Source organism: Mercenaria mercenaria, chromosome 11 (genome assembly GCF_021730395.1).
Source record: "Mercenaria mercenaria strain notata chromosome 11, MADL_Memer_1, whole genome shotgun sequence".
In the NCBI taxonomy this organism is placed as follows: domain Eukaryota; kingdom Metazoa; phylum Mollusca; class Bivalvia; order Venerida; family Veneridae; genus Mercenaria; species Mercenaria mercenaria.
In genome coordinates this window covers 51,974,398-51,994,470 of record NC_069371.1, presented here as the reverse complement: position 1 = coordinate 51,994,470, position 20,073 = coordinate 51,974,398, and the positions used below count along the sequence as shown (strand labels likewise).

The 20,073-nt window shown below is 35.0% G+C and overlaps 1 protein-coding gene across 1 annotated transcript; it reads left to right on the top strand.

Annotated features, from left to right (window-relative positions):
* Positions 1-9,570: 9,570 nt before the first annotated feature.
* Positions 9,571-17,753, top strand: LOC123532949 (coadhesin-like). Its single transcript, XM_053518302.1, has 8 exons — positions 9,571-9,644; positions 11,002-11,046; positions 12,002-12,022; positions 13,070-13,249; positions 14,101-14,208; positions 14,824-15,003; positions 17,116-17,286; positions 17,587-17,753. Exons 1-8 carry the CDS (start codon positions 9,614-9,616, stop codon positions 17,733-17,735), a joined length of 885 nt encoding a protein of 294 aa, XP_053374277.1. The 5' UTR covers positions 9,571-9,613; the 3' UTR covers positions 17,736-17,753.
* Positions 17,754-20,073: the final 2,320 nt, after the last annotated feature.

Genomic DNA, 20,073 nt, shown 5'->3' with positions numbered 1-20,073 from the left:
GATTAGCATTAATTATTTTATATTTCACCAATCATTTTAAGAATCATTTGTTTTCCAATCATTCGGCAAGGAAGCCCATAGGAAAATTATATTATATTTAATATACTGAGCTAGACCGTGCACGCTACACTAGATACTAGATATCGACTGGGGATGGGGGTTGGGGGGAGGGGTGCAAATAGTGTAAGAGGAAACCACTTTAAGAAAGAAAGAAACCAGTAAAAAATTAATTTTAGCTTCTGAAAATTGCGGTCTTCCAGAAATGGTGTATTTTCGAAATATGGTTAATAAAATTTAAGATTTGCAACCAAAAGACTACACCTGGTGAAGTGAAAGGTTTGCACCCTTTACGTGGTGTCAGCGGCCATCAAATAGTGATCGCAAAATCAGATATGTGGTTCCAGTGGGTTTGGACTTCTGAAATTATTGAAAGATGACAACCGGTCCCGACAGTATATCAGGTATACTGCTGAAGAGTGTCTTCAAAGAGGCTATAGATACACAAGCACTTATTTTTCAGACCTCATCAGACTGCGACAAGTTACAATCAGCATGGAAAAAAGTTTTCATCACTCCATAATTCAAGAAAAGTTTGGGGTTGGGGGAGAGAAGTATAGCGTCTAATTTTAGACCAGTATGGCTTACATCTATTAGCTGTAAATTTCTTGTAATCTTTCACCTAAGTCGACATGGTATACTCACTGATGGTCAATACAACTTTCGTAAACAGAGATCCTGCGAGTCAAGTTGATCCTTTCAGTCCAAGACTTAGCTGACAGTCTCTATGTTGGGGAACATTTTTTTTTTAGTTTAGCAAGGCGCTTGATAATGTGCTCAGACTTTTTGACAAAAAAAAAAATAGATCCTAGTCAGTGGTGCTAGATTTATTTATTTATTTGGGTTTTACGGCGCACCAACACAGTATAGGTTATCTGGCGCCAAACAGGACTACAAATTTTGGATCCACATCTCATTTACATCGAAATAAAAACATGAGGTATGGAATCAAAACTTTTATACCTGCTGGAATCACAGAGTTACTGTAAAACCAAGTGTTAAGACCCTATTAGTCGCCTCTTACGGTCATGCAAGGGTAAGGCAGTGGTTCCAATTCTTTTCATACACAGATTGTCCCAGAACCACATGGGGCCAGTGGTGCTACAAGGCCAACATTCATACCGTGTGCTGTTGTTTTTTTAAGTCTGTATTAATGCCATGCCTGACTGTGTTCATCTTCGCGGATGACTGTTTGTTCTATAGAATCATAAAAAAAAACCAAAAAAAAAAACCCAGACGCAATTAAATCTTTCTTCAGATCTCTCATGATGTTCAATGCATCACCCCCCCCCCCCCCCACCCACCCCCCCCCCCCCCCCCATTTATCATACTGACCACACATTTTCCCATAGAGGATCACTAACAAAGCCAATAAATACTAGTATCATCCAGTATTAAATGAGTTCCTGCTCTTCCTTGTTAATCGACCTGAAAGTGGCGTTATCAGTTTGCCCTTGTCTAATCCCATACAAATTATGGCGACATTAAAAATTCAGCTATATGCAGGTAAAGTTTTAATAGTGTCATTATACTATCTGTTTATATTTTACATAAACAATTTAACTGAACAGAGAAAAACCCGCATGGATATAGAATAAAGGTTTTAAAACGTAATTCAAATTACTTTGGTAAATGCATTTTAAGAATAGTAACGTGGTATGATAATCTGTATTGATTCCGCTTTCCCCCAAGTCAAATATGATATCATAGATCTATTATAGTCCAATCTCTCTTGATATAAAACATAGTTCTAAATAGTTTCAGTATTTGTGTGGTTTTGTTCATTTCTTGGTGTCAGCAAAGGAATAGGTAAATACTTCATCATATCGTATGTTTTGATTTCAAGTTGCTTTAAGTGGTAAAAAAAGACCCACAGATGCCACTCTGATCATTATTTCAGGACCAATGATACTTTGCTAGGGCCACACACCTTCCGTAAGCCAGAATAGTGGCTTCCTTTATGGTTCTCAAATTTAACGCTATGAGTGGCAAGTGACCCAAATTGAGCAACCTTGACTACTCAGCCAGGGAAGCCCCTTGTCTTATATATCTGTAAAAATAACAGAATTCATGATACAACATGCCATTGTAATCATAACTGAGAGTTGTACATTTTAAGTTCTCGAACAATGTTCTAAAACGTTAGTGTTGTCAATGAATTGTGCTCTGTTATACGCAGGTTATATAGTGTGCAAGAAAGTCTTACTCACAATTTATCAAAAGATAGTTCTGTCTGAATAGGATTCTTTAGGAACAGTCTGCATATGCTGTGGACATTCCAGACCTTCCCATGACTTAAACCCAATGTCATACATACGGCTGGGAACATAAATAAGTTTAGGGGCCTCTGTTGCCGTTAAAATCGCTGACTTTGAAGTGCTTGCCCCCCATGAAATAATACACGGAGGGGTACCTAGGGTCTTCTTTCCAACATCAAAGCTGGAAAGTTGCCAAATGGCCCATAATTGTGTTGGTGAGACGTTAAACCCCGCCCGATCAAAAAGACAACAACAAAACACACACACACACACACACTCGCACGCACGTACGCGCGCGCGCACACACACACACACACACACACACACACACACACACACACAAGAATAAAACATAAATAAGTTTGTGCAGTTTCAAGGACACTTTTCTCTCAGCATTAAGTAATTGTTAGGGCCTTTCTTGCGTTATCTCTAGTATATTACTCGTATTCATGAAAATTGCATGGTGAAACATTTCATATGAAAATCTTTCCATATATGTCGGCAATAGTAATACTTGTTGGACATTCTAATGATGCAGATGTAACGTAAAATTATTCCTTTGTCCATTTCAGCTGTTGAGAAGCGTTTTCTTTGTAAGTATTTTTTTTATCTTTTTTTCACCCAATACACAGTTTACAAATCGGCACCGATAATTATTTTCCTGATATTATACTGTTTTCTTAGTGTTAGCATTTTAAAAGAGATTTTGATTCAGTGATTTCATTTTATTTCTTCATAGATGGTGGTTGTGTTGACACTTACAATGGTCTATCATCGTGTCCTGTTTCATACTGCACTGAATACAGAAACTGGTCAAAGACTTACTGTAAACAGACTTGCGGATATTGTTCCACTAGTAAGAGCTTATGTTATACTTAACATTACTCCAATAAATAATATTGATCATCTCCAATCTTTTTTGCAGACATATCTCAGACTTATTTGAAACCTACTAACATTGATTTACAGAATCATTTTGTTGGTTGTTTTTGACAAGATCTGTTTTCCAGGCTGACGAGATAATGTCATTCCATTTATTTATAAAGAACCAGTAGATAATATATACCACTGGGGCCGATGGACCAAATTTACTGCGTGTGATGACTGCATTAGAGGCAACAAAACACGAAAACGCTATTGCTACGATGGAAACAATCAGCATATGCAGAACAATTTCTGTAAAGGCAATGCTCACGCCATGTCAGCCGAGCGATTGCAGTGAAAGTATGTTGCTAACGATTATTTTGAGGTTGCATTGCATTAAAATTAAAAGCAAGCTAAGGCCGTGTTAAAAGACTGTTCAAAGTTATAAACTAGTAAGTCAATAGGAATTTTAGATTATTATATACAATCGGTATAATTATATGTCATTTGTAAAAGTTATTATCGATTAAAACATTGTACGGAAGAGCATTAATTAGTGTTATGTGAATACAAAATAAGTTATTTTCGGGATTTCGAGATCCTGTATTTTTATCCTCTAAGTTTGCACGTATGTCTTTCTGTTAATGGGTCTCTTCTATCCACCCGCAGGTAGTAAAAATGTAAAGTGCGTACATCTACCTGTTGAACAAACACCTGTCACTGGAGTGAAATGTCCCCATGGCCACCGAATTCAGTGTCACAATTGCGATATCGCTATTTTAACAATAACTAGCATATCTGTAAACCGAAAATCGTCAAAAGGGACAGCTGAACGTGATTCCATGTGAATCTATGCAAGAATTTTAGCTTTCTTCTGTACAGTAAATATTGTTACATGCAATATAACTAAATAATGATTTCAATGTTTCTTTTTTAAATAAATGATTGTGTGGACACATACAATGGCCAACCATCGTGCCCAGTTTCATACTGCAATGAATACAGAAACTGGTCGAAGACGTATTGTAAAAGGACTTGCGGATACTGTCCAGCTGGTAAGATCTTACACATTATAATTTTCAGCATTAGAATGTAACAGTACAGTTATATAGTCATGAACGTAATCAATATATCACCAATAACTGCCATCAGCAGGGCTATCGTTATCAGAAAATGAAATTTTACATCGTAATTCAGATTTGGTTTTAGAGTTTAGTATTGATTTAAAGACACGACAAGGTATATTAACACATTACTTTGACGGAGGTTAAGCTCTCTATGGGATATCAAAAGTCCATGTGAGGAAGCCATCCAGCTGGCTTAGGGAAGGTCGGTGGTTCTACCCAGGTGCCCGCTCGTGATGAAATAATGCACGGAGGGGCACCTGGGGTCTTCCTCCGCCATTGAAAGCTGGAAAGTCGCCATATGACCTATTATGTGTCGGTGCGACGTTAAATCCAAAACAAAACAAAAATCAAAAGTCCAGATCTGGTCATAAACCTAAATTACATTTTATGAATAGTAATTGCCATTTTATGTGATTATAAGTCGATGGTGCATGGTCTGACTGGACAAAATGGAGCATGTGTGCCAAATCATGTGGCGGGGGAATGAGTACACGAATAAGGAAGTGTGACAAACCTGCTCCCCAATATGGAGGATTACAGTGCAGTGGGAGACACAACGAAACGGCTGTCTGCAATTCTATGGATTGTCCACATAAGATTATTTTCCTCATATGAAAGTAAATGTGTGTACTGGAAGAATGAAACAGATGAAACGATTAGAATACATTTATTTATTTTCATTGTTCATAAAAATGTGTGAAATGGTCAACATATGGCATGAATATATATACAGATGTATATCTTAAGATTGTCTTGATTGAAAACAAAAGTTCTTAGCTTGGCTAGATTAATTGTAATAACGGGAACGTCGTCTTTGTCACAGCAGATCCACGAATTTCAGCATCAGATCGAATTCAGATACAATTTAGAAATATCGTTGCTATAAATATTTATCAGATACTTATTTAGAAGATGACTTTATAACTTTTAATTTGCTCATACACTTAAAGAATGTAATAAAAACTTGCTATGGCACTATTTACCTCAAGATATACATTATCCATCTTTTAATGCACTTTCTTCAGGCTATTGTTCTATGTCATCACACCTTTGGTAATTTTATATATTCGAACTATATCCATATAAACTGATAATATATTTGAAGTATAAAAACACAAATGAAATAATTTAAGATAGGTTTTCACAATAGGGCCCAGACGTGTATGTGGAAATACATACAAGGGAGACATACACTTTTAAGCCTAATTATTTTCGTATAAATGTCTTGATTGTGATTGTTGCCTCTGTTCTTCTATTTCAGAATGGCTGCCGTTCCAAAATAATAACGGCATGCAGTGTTACGTGTGGGACGGGGTTTATACAGATGAAACGAATTTGTAATAACGGGAACCAGGCTGAATGTACCGGAAGTGCATACATGGAAAAGCCATGCCGATTGCAGAAATGTTTATGATTGTATTCGTTTTTATCTGAAATGTTCAAACAATTTCAATATTAAATAATATGTTGTTCGTTTATGTGAAATAGTTCTGATTAAAGAATACCACATATCCCTTCAGGCTAATGACTCATTAAAGGGTTATGGCCGAAATGGTAGGACTGAAACCTCTAAGACTTTGGTTTACAATTTGCGAAAAAATATTCACCGGTATCAACACCACCACCGAGTTTACAGTATTTTGTTATTCATTGAAATTTATTGATAGGACAGAAATTGTATAAAACAAAATAATAATTAACTAGGACTAATGGTAGTTTTAAACCTTAATAAAATACAGCGGTTGTTTTGAGCTGTGTAAAAGTATATATCATGATATTTTTATCAAGCTACAATTTAAGAAAAAACTGTATAAACAATTAGAAGATGTTTGGACACTATCTTTTTACTCAGATTTTGTTATAAACTAATTGCATTTCATAAGATTTCTCTTAACTTCTATAATATAATATCATTAGCTTGGTCTGTCAAAATGTGCTGCTTGGTGACTTTTCCTGACCTTTGAATCAGCTCAATGTAAAGTGCTTAAATAGCATCCTGCCCTGTCTGGAACCACCTACCCAAATTCAACAAAACATGGTTATGGGTGGTTCCAAACGTACTTGCATAGATTATTATGATCATGTTCCAACAACCTCGATAGCCTAGTGGTAGTACGTCTGCATGAAGTGTGGAAGCCAGTCGCGTCTTACCAGAGACGTGAATAATGGTTCCAGTAGCTCCCGCTATCGCCTCTTCTCTTATACATTCGTTGCGATGGATTCCATCAGGAATAAGGTGTCGAGAGTGATTAATGTAATTTGCAGAACTTGCTTTGGAATCTGCTTAAAATGAGTTAGTATAAACTAAACTACACTTTTCTACAGCCCAGCACTTTTGTCTCCTCGTCTGATTTATTTAAGAACATTAACTGCGAATTTCAAATTATAGAATGGTTCAAATCACTGATCACTGAGTCTAGGTGCCATATGTCCTATCATAACTCACCTAGGACACTTAGTTGAATAATTCTCTTTGTTACATTTTATATCTTCATTCTTGAGCATTTTCCCGTTCAATGTTCAGCTTCTATATGTTAAACAAAATACTTATTCTTACAGGCATTTCAAAATTAACACAGCATATAACATTACGACATGAGAAGCTTCCTTTTGCAGGTTCCATCAAGCAAATGCCCTTTTGTCAAGTATTATTTTGAAACTTTTCCTTAAACCTTTTTCTCAGGTTTACCATTCAAAACTATCACACTCCAAAAATAATTTTCTATTGCAGTTCAGCTAATATGACCTCCCTCTTAAGACTAGTGTATCATTTATTAGGTCGAAACTACCATTACATCTCTTAAGAAAGTTAAATTTTAATAACTTCCTGTAGTATACATCAAGACGTACTCTGTTACACCTGCCGTAGAAAGATAATTGTTTACAACAGACAGTAGATATTTGCTGAAGTGGTTCAACCCTTATTTTGGCCCATGCTTTGGAGAAAAATCATTTTGTACCTGTATCAATCAAACAATCAACGCTATTATGCTCGTTAGTACCTCCAGGCAGTCTCGCGAGATTCCTGTCGAACTTTCGTTTTCTAGATCTCGCGAAATTCCTGATCGAAACCTTGTTTGCTTGTTCGGACATTCCCTGCCAGACATTTAACCTTTGTCTCACGTATTCTATAGGGCAAATTTCAGTTTTTAGATTTTATTGTTTGTAGACTCTATCACTTCAAAGTTTTACTATGACACCCCACTTAGAATGTTTTTTGTCGTCTTTGTTCTGTTTTTGTTAATTTGGTAACTGTTTCAAAGTGTCTCTGTTTTTTTCAGCGTTTTTCTCAGCTGGAAACCTTTCTTTCTTGACATTTGGTTTGTGTGCTTTAAACCTTTCTCGAGCATTATTTATTTTCAAATTCAGACTTTATTGCACAGGTTCCTTTTGCTCATACCACTGTTACCCCATGCCTTTGGTGTAACAGACGTTCCTTTGTTATTTTTGATAAAAAATCCTTTTTACGCTTCATATCAGTTAGTGCTGATATTGGAACCGGTTCCAGACTATTTACTTGTCGACTTAGGTGTGGCATATTGTTTTCAAACTTCAGCTGTTCTATAAAACTCTCTAAAGTTGAATTTCAGTGCTTCATTTTGTGACTGTATCTCTCTTAGCTGTTGATTCATATATCTCATCTGATGTATCCCTTGTTTGGCTGTGTTTGTATTGAAAGCACCTTTGAACTTGATTATCATTTAAAGGTTATTAAATAAATTCTTTCAGCTTTGTAAGATGCATTCTAGGTGATGGTATTATTATCAACTATCCCAGCGTACTGCCACCATGCAGTTATATAGCCGTTAGAGCTGTATTTTAGTCAAAGTTATGTTGCAATATTCCTTCTTCACAATTTGCTGGTCATAAGTGTCCTATTATAATTTCTATTTCCTTCACTGTACTTGCATTTTGATTTCTTAAAGTCAATTATTTCAATGCATACACATGACCCTTTTTGTCTTTCATTTTCTTAAAAAATAAGGTTTTTAATTGCATTAACAGGTTATTTTGATTAGTAGCATAAGTTTTAGTATCTTACTAGTCTTTCATTCTTTGGGTTGAAATGATTCCAATATAAACTGTTTGGTGTAGAATAAGTAGTATGTAAGGAAATGAAGCACAAAACAAAGTCTTCAAAGATATCATGGCATATTGCATCTTGATTTCTGAAGTAACGTCTAAAAAAATTGTGGCCGTTACCGTGGACCACATGCTGTACATTTCTACTACTGGTAGACTATATAGCATAAAGGTTTGCTTTGAATAACAGAAAAAAAGATATTTTAAGATGTCTAGCAAGTACTGACTCACTCAGTATTTTACCATCTCTGTCAAAAGGCTTTGGGATGTCGAAATTCAGAACATAGGTGTCAAAATTCAGAATATAGAATATACAGATTTGTCGGCATGGGGGTTTAAGCGGTTGATCACCAAACGTGTATCTCAAAGTCAGAAACAAGAAAAAGTAGCATTGATAGGGTATTTGTAAAACAAAAACGTATTTACATTATTACTGCAAATGGTTTGGGTTCTTGATAACATCAATATTTGCTCGAAATTCATAAATAGTTTCGGCAATTATTTATAAAATGCTTCTTAAACGATTTTTTATGTAATGCATGCATGTGAATAAAGAAATGATACTAAAATTTCGTTTAATTGATTTTACTTTAGATAAATTTGCAATTAAAATCTGAAGGAAGCTGCTCTTAAATATCACCTAATTTTCTTTTGAGGACTTTTTTTTTTACTGTATTCGCAGTATTGCATAGGTAACTAAAGATTATAAATCATCAATAAAACTCTATGTTGGAATTAGTTTAAGATTCTGACATTATTTCTAGTAATATAATGGACCTATAGCTCGATTAAATTATAATTATATATTTATAATAACAATTAGTGGTTATAGTAGTTTTTAGAAGAAAAATACTCATTGAATATAGTTAACAGGATCTACAAATTCAAGCAATTCGAGAATTGTTCGGTGCAAATTGGGGTAAAAATTGTTTATTTGCAATTACTAGTATAATGGATTAAATCAATTTTCTGGTGTTATGCAAATGTTTAGTGAACACTACCCCAATATCGTGCATGTATAGTGCTCTACAGTTAACACTACTTTGTGAATATTGCGCACTGTCTTGAACAACAATTATATTCAGAGGTTATTATATATGCTATTTTTAATCGAACTGGAAGTGGAACGTTCATGTGTTTCCAGTACGTATGAATAATGCCAACATATTTATGTAAAAGATATGAAATCGTTATCAGTTGGCACCGTCTTCGCAACATACAAACATGGCGACACTGAATTTTCTGATGTATTCAGGTATTGTTTAATTAACATAATCATAACATCTATTCAGATTTTATAGCAGTATGTAAAAACTTCATAATCATTGAAGAGTATTTAATGCAGCTGAGAAATAGTGGAATACTTTTAAAATATTCTTTATTAGAATGAAGAAATGGTTTACTGTAAATGACTTCAGTAAATTAATTATGAGATCTGTGGGATTTGCCACGTGTTTAAGTATTCTAAAACATACATGTAGTTTATGTGAGTGATCGTACTTAGCATATTCCAAGTCATGCCATATCTTATTGTTAGCCGATTTTCTACGGTAACCTGACGGGACCATCACCGAATATAATAAGAGTTGTTTGTAAAACACGTATGTCCGTTTCCATGACTACCTATTGGGGGCAACTGGGTATACAATTTTGTCGACTGTGACATTTATCATTAACCAAATGACTTAAAAGATAAGAGCGATCAACTACTAACTGCATGCAGGTAACTATTCCATGAAGATTGACAGCCCTAGGATACAACTTACTACAATAATTGATCAAATACGTTTTCAGTCCCAAGGTCACTGTAACCCTAACCTTATAGCAGTCATTTCCGGAGCAAGGGCAGTCATTCTATATTCAATTCGAAAGTTCAAAGTGCGGCAGATATTAATTAGAAACCTTTTTCATTTCCAAGGTCACTTGAATGATACTGACCTCATTACCGACTGGTGCACAGGCAGAGCGACTGACAGTCTGAAAAACAATAAGCAAAATAATTTATACCATCTTCTAAATAATTTATCCTATCTTCTTTAAAGCGGTGCATGGACTCTGGGAACAACGAAAGCATTGCATTTCGATATCGAATAACGATGAAGTTAAAACGTCGAAACAATAACATTTCGTACTTTCATTATTATACTTCCGACTTTTCATCATCCTGATTTTGTTTTTCTTTTTCTTTGGAATTTCAACGTAACATATTCGTTTTTTTTTTTCGAAGTTTTACTTTATCTAAACGGCGATAGTGATAAAAGTCGATTTTACAAAATGTCAGAACTACGATTAAGAAAACATGAAATTACGAAGTTAAAAAGTGAAAACAGCAAGACTTAGTACTAAGGTGCAATGTCGAAACTAACTTGATAATAAAAAGCCGAAAGTATGTTGTTTTTACTTTTTAATATCCTACTCCGCTGTTTCGTGACTTTTATATTTTGTGATAGTCCTCACAGTCCTCATTCTTTTTTCAATTTTCTTACTTTAACAAAATTTAGAAAATATTATAAACCTGTGCATTTTTAGAAAGGTCTCACAAGACACCGTATTTGTTCATCTCTGACTAGTTTTTCATTTGTTTTCATTGTTATGCTTTATTTTTTTTCCAGTTTTTGTATGGTCTTGTTTATGTATTTACGTCAGCAAAGGAAAAGGTAAATACGTTAACGCATCATTTGTTTGTTTGTTTTACTGGTTAATTTTATCACACTTGCACACTTAAGACTATTCGATAACTTTCCAGCAGAAGAGCTCCAGAGGCCCTGATGAACATTATTAAAGAAATGAACAGGCTGATAGTAAGAAACAAAGACCTTCCATAGCCAGCTGGATTCATACCAATCTGCAACGGAAGCTCCCTTCGTGTATTTCAACAACATAACTATATCACGTCAATATATTAACGTGATGTATAAATGATCATTGGAATTTTATTTGCTAAAATCTTCAAAGGTTTTATCCTTTTTTAGTTGCACAAAATTCATTTCTAGCAAATATATAAACTTTAGCATTTTTAGAAAGGTCTTTTATATCACTAAACGGATAAAACGAAACGGACCGCAGTCCTTAGGACTCCAGCAAGTTTAGGTCATTCAAGGGAATATAATGTTTTGCCCGTCATTAATTATGAACAAGGGCTTACTTACAGCTAGGGATGTAGGGATACCCCCCCCCCCCCCCCCCCCCTCACACACACACCTTTACCCATAGGTTTTACGGCATTTTATACAGGGAAAATGTATGAACTTGCATTTAATACTGCGTTTGATACTAGAAACCCCATTGTAATGCTAGACACTACTTTGTAGAGGCAGAACTTTACTAGTGTACCTTGATTCGTTCTTCTTGTATACTGAGAATACAGGGTAAATGTTTGTCTGTTTTAACGTGCTTTATAGCATTATGTAGTAGCCATACCTTGTTACTATATTTTTACCATTGCGTTAACTCTTTCAAAACTTATAAATATGCTTTTCTGACAGCGCTGTGCACACAAAAATTTATTAATTACTCTTATATTATTATAGAATACGTATGGATACAACTGTTTTGCAATTCAAATGTCTGTGCGCATATCAATAAAACACTTTATTTATTTGTCAATTACAGATGTTGACAAGCGCTTTATGTGTAAGTATTGTTGAATTGCATGTAATTTATCTCTTGCTTGAAGGTTAATGTTCCTTTCCCTATGTCATATATGCGGCTACGTACACGATTTATCTTCTGTTGAAAAGACTTTTGGGTATTTAATTGTAATTTTATTACCGGTACATGAATAATTTTTTATGTCATTAGGCAGGCATGTATTTGGAATCAACACAATTTACATGAGAAATGTTTTGAATACCAATTTTCACTATAAGTCCTTTCCTACAAAACACGTCATAGTGCAATTGTTTACGAAACAAGAAAAACTACTGCTGTGTGCTTTATTGTCTGCCATGATGATATATGATTTCGCGGCAATATACTTTTTATTCAACTATGTACATATTCCTTGCCACGGTTATAAATACATTTGTATATAGGTTTTTAGTTCCGGTGCTACTAGGGGCGTGTGGGGGACTCAGGGTGTGTTTAATTTCATATGATATATTGCATTATCAATAATTAACAACTCAACCAAACCGAAGCTACTGTAATTTTGCTTGTTTACTCTTAAAACTGCTGTCGCAAACACCACGTGACCATGTAAATCGCATGCATGCTCGTTGCAAAAAAAAGTCAAACTTTATTTTGTTATTTTCGTTTTCATGTGGTCATTACATCTCTAATACCCAAACATATACAAAAGCTAATAGAAAGTTATAGAATAATTGATAAGAATTAAATAACGAAAAAATAAAAATCCTGATGAAAAATGTAATGTGGTTTCAAAGGTTTCTATACTGTTAAGGAAGACTACTGCATAAGAGATTGTATATGCGTACGTATTCTGGGTTTCGGGCAGGCTAGCAGAGACGTGATAAGAAAATTCTTAATTTGCCGATATATAGTTTTCATAGTGTTTAGTGGATTATTGACATGATAGTACATGTTCTGTAGGTTAACAGGAAAAGAAGACATGTCCTGTAACGATGGCGATTGCTCCAAGCAATAGAGGCGAACATTTTCGGGTGAACTGGATACATTTATGTCTTTAATTCTAACCATTTATATATTTCAAACAAAAAGTTGGTAACCAATACCACTGGGGTCAATGGAATGCTTACACGACGTGTGATGACTGTATCAAAGGAAGCAAGACACGTCAGCGTTATTGTTACGATGGCAACAATCAGTACGTGCACGGAAGTTTCTGTAACGACTACGCTATTGAGTTTACTCCCTGTCTACCGGGTGACTGCAATAATAGTGCGTTTTTTTCTCTATGTGTTACATTATTTTTATAAAAGCATATCTTGAAGGAAGTAAGAAGTATTTGTTGAATTCATCATTTCTTCATTATCTACTAAAAATGAATATAATACATTCTTCTTAAAATTAATCATAATTTGTAACCTTTTTCTGTTTTTGCCTGATGAACGCAAACAACATTATATGTTAGCATATTTCTGCATACCATATTAAACCGGTTATTTTCCATGAAAAATCATACAATTTTCGCGGAAGTTTAAAAACTTTTCGTGAAAAGTAACAAAATTTTCTAGAAAGTATTTTTTCTCTCACTCGAGTTACAGTCGCACTACAACGGAGAAAACTCGCGTAAGTACCAAGTACTGCATTCGAGACACTTTTCCTTTCGTTTTATAAAAATGCAGCTTTCGTGAAATTTTGTATATGAAAGAAAAAATGTGAATTACCCTTTTCAATTTTAAGCCGTAAGTTGAAAACTTTTTATCATGAAAACTAAATTCAAAGATTTCTCGAAAAGTTATCATATCATTATGCAATTGTGTGCACTTTTTTCTCGATGACTAGATGATAGTTTCGCGAAAACTTTTAATAAAAGTATGAAAAGCTAATTCATTTCTTTTTTCGCAAAAAAAAAATCTTATTCTTCGTTTAATTTTCTCGGAACTTCATGATTTTCACGAAAGGTATTTGGTAATTGTAAGCAGATATATGCCATCATAGTATTACGATACGTTTTAGCAAAAATAAATCATTATGACATGGTACAAAGTATTTTTAACGTTTTCTCCACAATTGTGAATATCGCCATCTACAATATATCTACATCAGTTGTTAATGTTTTCAAACAGATGCTTGTGTGGACACATACACACAAGGGTGCCAGTTTTCATACTGCAGAGATTATGCAGAATGGACGAAGACGTATTGTAAAAAGACATGCGGATTATGTTCCACTGGTAACAATATGAGAATTCATTTGTATTTAAAGTTAAACTATGCTTTAAGCTATCTTTCACTTAAACACTTTATCTAAAAATGTACAAAAATAACCACCAAATGTATTTAATTTGGATACTAGTAATATACAGTGTGTAAAACAAACTGTGTTACGTAGGGCTGCATTCAAATTCAAATTTCATTTTATTGATAGTACAACATGACACTGTCTTATGTTATATACTTTTAAGTCTGTACTATTTTAACCTAGTACATGCTACTATCTATTCACGCAAACATGTAACTGTATACTACTTTGACATAAAATGGCTGAAGAAAATGGGAAATAATCCATGTTTAATGTAGTGGACCTTCAGCAATTTCCCTACGCGACTTTTTTCATTATCCGGCATCAGGAGAATGCCGAAATAGCATTAGGAGAATAAAAAATGAACAAATCGAACAAAAATTGCCGAATGTCATTACGGGTCCACTACCTTAATCTAGATGTAAGTGAAAATTTGATGTTCCAAAGTTTGATACCAAAGTACGTACTCGAAACCGTCCAAAATCTGTGACAGTGCTTGACCGTCTAAACCTAAGCTCATTTTTGTTTTTCAAATTTCGAAACAAAGCGCCAGTTATAAACGGAAATTGGGGAGCCTGGAGTCGGTACAGCGCATGCAGCCACTCATGCGGGACAGGAACAATGACACGCTACAGAAACTGTAACAACCCGCCTCCTTCCGTAGGTGGATACGGTTGCAGTGGCATCAGTCAACAGACAGCAGCCTGCAACATCCGTCCGTGCTCAGGTACTTCTTTGTTTTTGTTTTGTTGCCCTTTGTATGCGCAATTTCACTGGATTTAACGATATCTAAAAAAAACAAAAAATGGAAGCGTACTAGTGGATTTGCAAGAAGCCTCATCGTGGGTTATACCCGTATAAATGCACAAAATTAGCATTTAATTCTGAAATTATGTCACGGATATATTGTAAAATTCTCAGTAATTAAAACCCAACATACATGGAACTTAAAATTTTCTCATATATTTAGAATTGAATAAACGTCATCCTGATATCACTTTTATGATAACACAAACCCACGGAAACAGTGATATATTTATATACCAACCCTTGTTAAGGTGAAGTATAAACCTTTTATTTCAAGACTGACCTCTTGGGTAGTAAATAGTACGCTGGCTTCGCAAGCGAAATACTGCGGGTGCAAACCCCATCTAAGGCTGGACTTCTGGGAAACTTACTAGCCTTTCGTACGGCACTTGAAATCGAGGCCATGAATTGGTGTTTACACGAACAAACGAAAACTTTTGACAACTGTGCGTTTGAGCAATTTCCATGACATGCATGTTGTAAGTGCTGTGACTTTAAAATGACAATGAGGCAGAGAAAAGTTTCGTATTTTGACTTATACTTTTCCTATGTTTTCATAAAAATCCCTACTGGATTTAATCCTGAGGAGTGAGAGCATTTATTTTGTAAATCGTTTATCCAAAACTTCTTTGTACTTGTACTTTTATAAAATTTATTGCTTTGTCTATTGTATAATTTGTGTGTATTCATGACAGTGTCACATAAGAAAAGTAATAAATTCATGTTTATTAGTACTTTATTAATACTTTAGCCTAAATCATACACTTTTCCTTGAAAATAATACCTAGCCTTTTCTTTCTGACTGACTTAGGCACTATAGAAGTAAGTGTAGTGGCAGATATCAACTATTGTCACTAATTTCTGATTTTCCTCAAGGAATTGTACACACTATATTGTGCACTTATTACACATAAATCGCAATCGTAATGAGTTCAGTAGCTAAAATGGCTTTAAAATGCCTAGCAGAATATCAAAATTTCTCGTGGATACCACCGAAGGCCCCTATTTGTACACAAAATTATCATTTTTAGCAATGTGTTTATCTTAACTTAGTTTCCTCTGAAATATCTTTAAAAATGCACTACATGTATTTTGTTTTTATGCAATTTGCAAGTCTTTCACGAAAGTCTCAATCCTACGTATACTTCAATTAGGGGTGTACTAGTTGTGACGGATTTGCTCAGATTTTGTCGTCTGAAACAACTTTAAGGTGCACCATTCTCGTTTTGTTTCTCAGGGAGGACCACCTTACCCATATTCCTGCCTGGACTCTCAATACACTAATGTCTATGTTAATCCTAAATTTCTAAAATGAACCCGTCCGTCTTTCAATTTGGACAAGTACCATAAACTATTAAAAGAGGTGCTTACCAAAAAGATACCGACTGAATGGCGAACATTGCAGATGTGCAAGCTGACCATGATCTACATTGGCGGCATAGGAATCTATTGTGTCCAGTATGATAAGGGTTAATATTTAATGTATTTGTCAATATTTGCTCAAATGTTTTTGATTGACATAGCGTTTAAATGCCCATTCGTCTGGTAAATTTTCAAATTTCTTTAGAAGAATCCTGGACTCGCATCCATACATGTACTCCATTTATTCAAGCTAGAATGATGTGCTCAGCAGTCTCATTTTCATTTCTTAAATGTCTTCTTTATGACCAATTTTTTACGAAGAATTTCAAAATGTCCTGAGTGAATCCGTGAGCCTCCATGCCTATCTGAATTTAAGTTTCCAGACTAGCAGTGTAGTGCACAATTTGAACATGATTTACTCAGATTTTTTTTTTGCCTGGTACTTTAAAGTATGCTACAATCCTATATGCTCCTAGATCGTGAGACATACTCAGTGTAACTGTATATGTATAAAAATGTCACTCCTCAACCAAACACATACACAGAACACTCCACCTAGTGTTTTTATCAGGTCAAAGTTTGTTTCTCTCAGTTGCAAATTACAAAAACGTGGTTTTGCATGCAGTTCAGTTCAGCATTTTAGCTTTGTTTTTTTTTTCTTAAAATATAGTCGATGGTGCTTGGAGTGGATGGACCACGTGGTCTACATGTTCTCAAACATGTGGCATTGGAGTTATATCACGGGACCGGGCATGCAACAATCCAGTGCCTTCTGGGAGTGGAGCGTCATGTTCCGGTAATCACACGGAGACGCACGAATGCAGCGAAGGACCATGTTCCGGTAAAAAGCACAATGTTTAAACTAAAGGAGTGATTTCCTCAACATAAACCCAAAGAAAATTGTATAAGAATTTTTAAGTTTAATGGACACATGATTTTAACTCATATTGAATATCATTTGGTTAAACAGTCGATGTTTTCTTTTATTTTTGGAATTGACTGCTTTTATTAAAAAAGACTACCTAATTTATGAGCTGCACCATGAGAAAACCAACATCTGGATCCATGCTGGTCGCAAATGCACTATGTTGGTTTTCTCATAGTGCCGCTAAATTTGTACTTTGATTTATTTTTCTTGCAGAATGGTCTCATTGGTTTGAAGGAGACTGTTCTACATCTTGTGGTAATGGAACTATGGAACGACTACGTCACTGCAGCACAGGCCGGGATACAGACTGTACTGGCGTAGCCTATGAGATGGTTCCCTGTACAAATGTTGAATGTATATAAAATAAATCTGACACCAGACAGTTTGAGTGTATTCATTTTTTTAGATGGACTTTTTGAAGATTAGGTAGTCTTAAGACTTTAAAAATATTTTATTCATTTTTTGAAAAAAAATGTTTTTACTTAACAAATATTGAATATCGATACTAGTGTAGATGTCATGTTGATATTAGCCCCACTGAGAGAAAACGAGCCGTACCGCCAGATCTGAACCTATACGTTTGCTTTAACATCGATGAACTGCCAGTAACTTCAATGACAGTAACTGGACAAGATAACATGTAGATACTGTTTACTTCATGTTGCTAGGCCGCTTGTCTGCTCTGTTCACGCTGATAGGTCACCAACTTGCTAGGCTCCTTTTTCCATGCAGCTTGGCCTCTAGGCTGATTGCGGTAGGGCGGAAATTAGGCCATTAAAAAGTTGAACCCGAACCCGGACCCAATTTTTAACAAGGCAAGTTATATACCAAAATGTTGATGTTCGTGAAGTTCTGAAGTTTATCAGACTGCTAGCAAAAATGGTGGCGATCTAAGAAATCCAAAATAGCGTCCAAGATGGCCGCCACAGAAGTAATGATGACTTCAGTGTTTAAACACACCATCATATCTACATTTTCATATAAATTTTAATTATTATTCTGTTTAATATTTTACTACGATATTTCAGTTTTAACATAAATTGCCTAAAATCATTATGCAGATTAAAGGTCAAATAATCATAAAACTCAAATATCGGATAGATAAAGGTATATATTAAGCATATAATTTCAGGAAAATTTTCAGACTTCAAAAGTATTTATGCAAAAACATGTCATTGAGTTCATTATCGGTGAGAAGTACTCACAATACCGTGAACACTACTGAGAGAGCAGTACTCACAGTACCGTAAACAATACTGAATGAGCAGTACTCACAGTACCGTAAACACTACTGAATGAGCAGTACTTAAGTACCGTGAACACTACTGAATGAGCAGTACTCACAGTACCGTGAACACTACTGAGTGAGCAGTACTCACAGTACCGTGAATACTACTCCGTGAGCAGTACTTATGGTGCTGTGAACACTACTCAGTGAGCAGTGCTCATAGTGCTGTGAACACTACTCAGTGAGCAGTACTCATTGTACCGTGAACACTACTCACCGTTCCATGAACACTACTCAGTGAGCGGTACTCACAGTATAGTCAATACTACTCGGTGAGCAGTACTCAAGGTAATGTGAACACTACTCAGTGAGCGGTACCCACAGTATAGTCAATACTACTCGGTGAGCAGTACTCAAGGTAATGTGAACACTACCCAGTGAGCAGTCACACACAGTACCATGAACACTACCCGGTAAGTAGTACTCACAGTGCCGTGAACACTACTAGATGATCAATGTTCTGTAAAAAGTACTCAGAGCTGTGATCACTCCATACTGATCACTTAGCAAAGATCACAGAGAAATTGTAACCCCAGCACACTTAGAGTCCTTCCCACTGAACATTTCTCATCACACTAAAAAGGGACACCGTTGTAAAAAAAAATGTGACCGTTCGACCACATACACGCATCACATGATTGATGCCCCTTTCTCTATCAAAAAAGGGGCGAACGTTTTGCCAACCTACCAAAGCCCTTTTAGGGATTGGTTATCAGTCAACTATTTAACAAAGAGTTTGAAGAAATAGTTTATATATGGCATCTTTCTTACGTTTAAGCAGGGTAATAGTGTCAATTTGTTTTCAGTTTTGACATTTAAAACCGAATATGATTATATAGCTTTTTGGAAAATATGAAGATGCTTATTTTTTCAGCTGAATAGCATTGAAAACCTGTCTATGGATAAAACGACATTATCCGTGTCCAAGATATCGAATATAAATAAATGTACTAATATACAGAATTTAGAACAATAACCGTAAATGAACCAAATATGTAGCTATTATGATGTTCTGACCTCATAATGGATAAAAAAATCCCTATCCGTGGGGGAATACAAAACATAAAATAACACTAGAAACTGACCATAACATTTGTTTTTCATACCTGCATAACTTGATGAAGAAAGTTAGACAAATGTATCAATATGTATCAACTTCTTCAAGGACTTTTCTGTTTACCTGCTTGTAATTCGCATATTAAGTGTAGTTTTTAAAACAGTAAAACATCAATAATTGTCATTCCTTGTATCAGATAATCCTTTTGTGCCATTCTTTGAATTCTTTCAAAAGGATTTATAAGTTCTAATTTTAAAAACTATACAAATTAGTGATAATGAATCGGTAAAAGTTGTATTTTTAGCAAGAATTTGACCTTTTGACATATTTTTTACCCTTTAATATAATAATTCAA